The following is a 6,971-nucleotide window of genomic DNA, read 5'->3' as shown; positions in this document are numbered from 1 at the left end:
AACAGGCTAAATGGAGGATGGATTGGATCAGAGACTTAAAGCAATCAGACCTACCTTCAAGCTATTGTAATAATACAGGAATGAGGTGAAGGGGACCTGTACTAGAGTGGTAGCAGTGTCAGAGAAGAGAAGGGAGCACATTGGAGAGATGTTACATAGGAGAAACCAACAGGCCTTGACAGCAACTTGGATATGAGACATCAGAGTGAGTAGTTCAGGATGACTCCTAGGTTGCTAGCTTGAGGCACTGGGAGGAGGGTGGTATCTTCTACAGTAATTGGAAATTTAGGAGTGGGTATAGTTTAAGGGTAAAGATAATAAGATTTGGTTTGGCTATACAGAGTTGAACATATTTACTGGCCACCCAGTTTGAGATGTTTGAAAGGCAGTTAGAAATGTGAGATTGGAAGTTAGAAGACAGATTTGTGACCAGAAAAAGTGGATGTGAGAATCATCAACCCAAAGATGATATTTAAATTCATGGGAGCTGATGAGATCACCAACCTTCCATATGTGTTGTCTTCTCCCAAAAGAAAGTGAGCTCTTTTAGATCATGAACTATTTATTGGGGGGCAGCTGGGTGGCTCAGTGGATTGGGAGCCAGGCTTAGAGATGGGAGGTCCTAGGTTCAAATCTGACCTCAGGCACTTCCCAGCTGAGTGACCCTGGGCAGGTCACTTAACTCCCATTGCCTAGTCCTTACCACTCTTCTGCCTTGGAACCAATACACAGAAGGTAAGGGTTGTTTTTGTTGTTGTTGTTTTTGTTTTTGTTTTTTAAGAATTATTTGTTGTTTACTTTGCCAATAAATCCTCATTCTAGGGGGCAGCTAGGTGGCTCAATGGATTGAGATCCAAGTCTAAAAATGGGAGATCCTAGGTTCAAATCTGCCTTGAAACACTTTCTAGCTGTGGGATTCTGGGCCAATCACTTCATCCCCATTGCCTAGTCCTTACGGTTCTGCCTTGGAACCAATATACAGTATTGATTCTAAGATGAAAGGCAAGGACTTTTAAAATAAACGTTCATTTTTTCATCCATTTACTGGAGAGATTACTCCCACTGATGGAATCAGTACAGAAGCACAACATTTTTTAAGTACCTGAGTTTACACCTGGGGAAAGGAGAGGGAGAAAAGCTGAGGGAACTGGGTGGATCTGCTTACTCAATGCTGGGGGTCTCATTGTGAGCGGGAGGAGGTGCCGGCCATACGCGGAGGAGCCTAGGAGGAGGAAAGATGGCAGTTCTTAAGGAGCAGGACTACAGAGACGCCATAGAGGAGTGCTGCAATTACAATGCCCGCTTAAGTGCTGAGCGCCGTCAGCGCCTGCCCTTTCTGGACTCCCAAACTCATGTGGCCCAAAGCAACTGTTACATCTGGATGGAAAAGCGACATCGTGGTCCGGGGTTGAAGCCAGGGCAGTGGTATTCCTATCCTTCCCGGCGCTGGCAGAAAAGTCGCCGGCCCCACCACCTTTCTGAAGATCCCTGGCTGGCCTTCTCAACCAAACCAGACCCAAAGGGGACTCCGAAGAAGGACGGGCTGATCTCTGAGTCTGCGAGCAGCTTGAGGGCTCTGCTGCAAGCTGGCCACCTGGGAGAGTCTGGAGCTAATGATGGTCACCTGGGTTTGGGCCAGGTTGCCTTCAGCCAGGAAAGGAAGCCGACCCCTGAGTTTGAGGATGAATTCGAGGATGAAGAAGGGCCCTTGGTGATCGATCTGAAGGACTCTGAGGAAGACGAACCCAAGCCTGAGCAGGGCAAAATTCCGAGTAGAACCCTCTGGTAAATGGTAAGATGTTCTAGATGCTTCTATCCAAAAGGGGATGAGCCTTCTGCGGGTGGCAATAGTTTTAAACAAAATCTCATCTCCCTATACTATTCATATACCACAGCTTGTTCAGCCATTCCCTAATTGAAGATCGTCCTTTTAGTTTCCAATTCCTTGCCACCACAGAAAGCGCAGCTATAAATAACAAAATCCCATCTCAAAAGCTCCCCAGCGTGGGGTGTGTGTATGTGTGTGAAGTGATATGAGAACTGCCTAAGGGGGGCAGTGTGGTGGGCTCAGTGGATTAAGAGCCAGGATCAAAGATGGAATGTCCTGGGTTCAAATTTATCTTCACATACTTTCTCCCAGTGTGACCCTGGGCAAGCCACTTAACCCCCCTTGCCTAGCCCTTGCTACTCTGCTGTTGTAACCAATAGACAATATTGATTCTCTAATGGGAGGTATGGGTTTAAAAGAAAACAAAACTGCTCAGGTTATTAGATACCACCATGCTTACTCACTCCCAGCTTTTCTTACTCCATTCCAGGGGAGCAGGAAGGCCAGGACAAGAAGGATTCTCAGCCTCCCCTCCAGAGAACTGAGGAAAGAAATCCTAGAAGACCGATGATGAGTTGACCCTGACCAAGTAACTACTTGACTCTGGAGGGAAACTTCAAAATCAGTGAGAAGGCAGGGTTGCCTGAGGAGTTGGATTCTTCTAATTGAAGCTATTTCCTGCCTTCGGTTCTTCCCAATAATTCAGTATATTTCTTTGACTTCTCCATTGCTTTTCCCTCCCGAACTAGCCTTGTTATTTCAGACCTCCTCAGTACTTTCTGCCCCTCTAATTCCAGGACAAAACCTAGCTGGAAAATCTCCCATTATGAAGGGGGCCCAGACCAGCCATCTCTTCATTTTTCTACCAAGTTCACACTTTTGACTTTTCCACAACCTCCTCCCCTCTACCTTCTCCCCACCTACCAAACTCCAGAATTTAGCATCGTTTTTGTGCTTAAATACTTACTGAGTGAATGATGCACAGAGCCCTCTGTTCCAATTTCTCTTCTCCTTCCTCCCCTTTTGCAGTCTCAGGTAGATTTGTGTCATTGTTTAGGGCAGTTGGTGGGCTGAACTGCCTACTCTGACACTGTGCATCTCTCTCACCCTAACTCCAACCCCTTCTGAAGATGGGGAAGGCCTACTGCCCCTAGGAAAAACCGGGCTCTGGCTTCCTGCTATCCCTAAAGTTCTCTCCCTGGTTCTCCCAGGGTCATGCAGGAGCTGGGGTGCCACTTTCTTTTACCCAGATCTGCCCAATCTACCTTGAGTATTTCCTCTTCTTTCCTAGGGAATTGGTTAAGGGAGAATTTTCTAAAGGCATCAGAGAGGGTTTGAGTGAACTGGGGAAAGCCTGGAGATCTCTGGTTCCTCCTGCCTCTTGGTCCCCCACTCTTTCTTCCCATACCTTCAGGGACAGTTCCCACAGCTCTCTGTGTCCACTGTGTGCTCAGAATGATGCTCTTTCTTACCCTGGTAACTCACTGCTAGCTGCAACCTGACTCTTCCCTGCTGGTTTCTATATGTTCTCTTTTTTTCAATTCTCCTTTCTTCTGTTCTTTTTTTTGTTTTGCTTTGTTTTTTTTTTGGGATAAAGGCCATCCAAGTAGTAAGGGGTCTGGAGGGAGATGTTAAATAGTGTGCCTGGTTTTTAATTCTACTCCAAGGCTACCTCCAAAATCCCCCTTAGATTCTTCCTCTTCTCTACCTACCATTCAGCTATTCAAATGACTTGGGATCCAGTAGGCACCAGTACAATGTACCTAAGTTCCTGGGTCACAGATGAGCCTCTCAGGCACTTGCCAGCAGCTGGTAAGGGACTGATGCTTCTGATTCTTCAAGCTTCTACCAATTGAAGCTGGAAATGGAGGAGGGTGAGGAAGAAAGTAGTACATAGCAGTACCTCTCTGGGGAACTGTTCTTGCTTGGGCCTAAGGTAGGCTTATCTCACTGTTGTATTAGACTTGAGGTGGTGTTTTCTTGTATATTACACATAAATACAATAAATATTTTATATGGAAAAAAATCTCAGAATGCCTGTGTTCTTCAGGAATGTGAGTTCAAATCTCATTGCAACAGATGTTTGAAGGTAAAAGTTTGGAATAGTACTACCACTGCCCTAAAGCATTCTATCTCCTATCTCTGGTAGCTGTTCTGATCTCTGGTTCCCCTCAAACTACCCAGCTATCCTAATCTCTTTATCTGCTAGCACCTTCTCTCTCAAATTACTCTAAATTTATTTTGTGGCTAGTTTATATAAACTTGTGTTTATTGTTGTCTTTTTATTGAATATAAACTCCCTTGGAATACTATGTGGAAAGATGAAAGGGGTGGTTTCAGAAAAAAACAAACTGAGAAAAAAATGAACTGATGCAAAGTGAAATGAGCAGGACCAGGAGAACATTGCACATAGTAATAACAGTGTGTTATGAGTTAAGGAATTTCTAATGGCTTTTGTGGTGTTTATAAATTGCTTTAGAATATCAAGATTATGGAATGGTGATGTATACCTTGAAAGTAACTGCAGTGTTCCAGTCCCCCAAAAAGTCAATGTGCCCCTCTTCAGTACTCACCCTTCCCCTTGGTCTTATCTGAATCCCATCCTAATGCACATTCCAAATGATTGACAGTTTATTTCTTGTGCTGGGTAGAAATCTCCCACTTATTAGCTAATCCTAAAAGACTCCTCTCATCTTTTTCTTGAAACACTATACAAGCCAGCCTGTACTCTCCTCCAGTCTCTTGCAGGGGAGGGACCTTAGATCTATCCAACCTCCTTCCCACCATATGTGTGTGGTTTTTTTAAATTTTCTCAATGGAAATAGACATCTTTGCTATAAAGCTGTATGCTTGTTTGGTTTTAAAGTTAACGGTAATGGTGGCAACTTGTAGGATCAGAAAGAATATGGACACCTTTATTTTGCCTTTCAGGATCTAACTGAAATATGTTCCATAAAGAGGTCTTTGCCTTAATTCAATCTGTACTCCTGCAGATAGCAGTGAATGATCTGCCCCTTCTCTGATTTCAGTTCCTGAAGCTCCTATTTTTCTGGTTGAGCTGTTTTGTTTTTTTTTTCTTTTGAGATGCTGAATTCTTGGTGTCACAGCATGAAGAGAGGAGTTAGTCCATCTCTTCTTGGGAAAGCCCTTGGTTTAATTCCTTTGGTTAGTTCCTTAGATCATGGAAAATTTGATTAGCAATGAGAAGCCACCAAAGGAGCATGGTGATAGGGGATATGCTTTGGTTTATGGACCTCTGGAAAGATCATTTAGGAAATGTCAGTAGGTAAGAAAACTTTCTGATATTTCTATAAGGATTCTTTTTAGTTTCATGGTGCATAATAAAAACAAGCCCTGTAATTATTAGCCACAAAATGGAGAATCTTTTATCAGAACAAATTAAGTTCTTGAATGGAATGTTTTTTAAAACTGACCCTGAAATTTTAAAAACTGCAGTTTCATATCTGTTCTATGTGTCTGTCTCTGTGTGTAGATTCATTTCAGCCAAAAGAAACATCCAGTCTAAAAGATTGTAAATCAGACAACTAGGACTTGGGAAAGTGTTATCTGTCTGCCTTTGCAAATCTGTGTTTTGGTCTGTCTGTGCATACAAGCTAGGATGTACTATGTATGCAGTTGGGAGTTATTTAAGTGTATCTGCCCCCTACCCTAAGTTTTTGTTTTAATTGAAGTGAAATCAGTTTCTTATAAATTAATTCTATTGGGTAATCATGAAGATGGAGAAATTTGTTTGCAAAACAAAGTTGTTGCTTATGTTTTTATTATGTAGAATTATATCCCTAATAGCATCTGATCCTCCTAAAGGAACTGGAATGGAAAGTTTTGAGAAAGCAACAGGTTAGATAATCTTGAATATTAAATGTAAATTATTTTAATGGGCTTGTAAAATCCTAAAAATCTCAAAATTTAGGTTTTGGATGGTTTTTACCACCTCACTTAATTATTGAAGCAGTAAAATGTTCAAAGTTCTACTAATGTGTATTGAGATTTGTTTCATAAAAGATTTTAACAGGAATATCTAAAGGAATCTTTACAAGTAACTTGCAGATCTATTAGAGAGGAGACCTATCCTACGAGGTCTTAGAGAAGATGTTTTTCAAGGTTAAACACATACACACACACACACACACACACACACACACACACACACACACACACACAGAGAGAGAGAGAGAGAGAGAGAGAGAGAGAGAGAGAGAGAGAGAGAGAGAGAGAGAGAGAGGATATTTGAGATCTAAAATAAAATTTGCAGGCAAAAAGATGATATTAGTTAATGTTGATATTGTATTGCTTTGGCCTTTTGTTTTACTACATCTGTATATTAAGTTCTTTGGTTTCTTAATGTTTCATGGCTATTGTGTTTTCACAACAGATTGTGACCAAAAATTAAGTCCCACCAAATTTTTTTCGGCCATCAGGGCCAAATAGCCTCTCAGCCCCCCAAAATGGGGAAAATATTAAGGGTTAATAAGTTTCTAATGGCTTTTGTAATATTTATAATTGCTTTAGTACATCAAGTTTATGGAATTATGTTGTATGCATTGAAAATAATTTTGCAATGTTCCAGTTCCAAAAAAGGCCAACCTTTCCCTTTCTATTATCTGACTCCGATCCTGATGTACGTTCTAAAAGATTGACTGTATATCTCTTATGGTGGATAGAAATTTCCCACACGACCTAATCCTAAGAGATGCCCCCTTCCCCTTTTTCTTGAAACACTATATAAACTGGTACCCTCTTCTAGTCTCTGGTGGGAGGGAGGGAAGAGAGCTTGGGTCTAGCCAAATACCCCTCCCCAATGGGTGTTTTTGAATTCTCTCAATGGAAATAGACATCTTTGCTATAGCACGGAATGCTACTTTGGTTTTAAGGTAGACAATTGTAAAAATAATCAACTGTAAAAGACTTAATAACTGATCAATACAATGTTCCACCATAACTCCAAAGGACTCATGATGAAAAATGCTATCTACTTCCAGATAAAGAACTGATGGACCTGTGGTGCAGATTGAGCTTTCTTTTTCACTTTCTCATTCTTCCCCCCCCCCCCCCCCCCAGAAAATGGCTAATGAAGAAAGATGTTTTTCATGGCTTCATATGTATAATGGATATCATATTTTTT

At 41.8% G+C, this 6,971-nt stretch overlaps 1 protein-coding gene across 1 annotated transcript; it reads left to right on the top strand.

Annotated features, from left to right (window-relative positions):
* The first annotated feature begins 1,226 nt into the window (after positions 1 to 1,226).
* Positions 1,227 to 4,152, top strand: LOC103096169 (zinc finger protein ubi-d4-like). The gene is made up of 2 exons (XM_056826166.1): positions 1,227 to 1,792; positions 2,319 to 4,152. The coding sequence occupies exon 1, from the start codon at positions 1,238 to 1,240 to the stop codon at positions 1,787 to 1,789; it is 552 nt and encodes a 183-aa protein (XP_056682144.1). The 5' UTR covers positions 1,227 to 1,237; the 3' UTR covers positions 1,790 to 1,792; positions 2,319 to 4,152.
* The last annotated feature ends 2,819 nt before the right edge of the window (positions 4,153 to 6,971 follow it).

The sequence above is a fragment of the Monodelphis domestica genome, chromosome 1 (assembly GCF_027887165.1).
Source record: "Monodelphis domestica isolate mMonDom1 chromosome 1, mMonDom1.pri, whole genome shotgun sequence".
Lineage (NCBI taxonomy): Eukaryota > Metazoa > Chordata > Mammalia > Didelphimorphia > Didelphidae > Monodelphis > Monodelphis domestica.
Note: the sequence above shows the minus strand (reverse complement) of the source record. Positions and strands in the feature narration are given on the sequence as shown.

Excerpts from the sequence above, each read along its gene's own strand:
- LOC103096169 (XM_056826166.1), top strand. The coding sequence starts at position 1,238 with ATGGCAGTTCTTAAGGAGCAGGACTACAGAGACGCCATAGAGGAGTGC.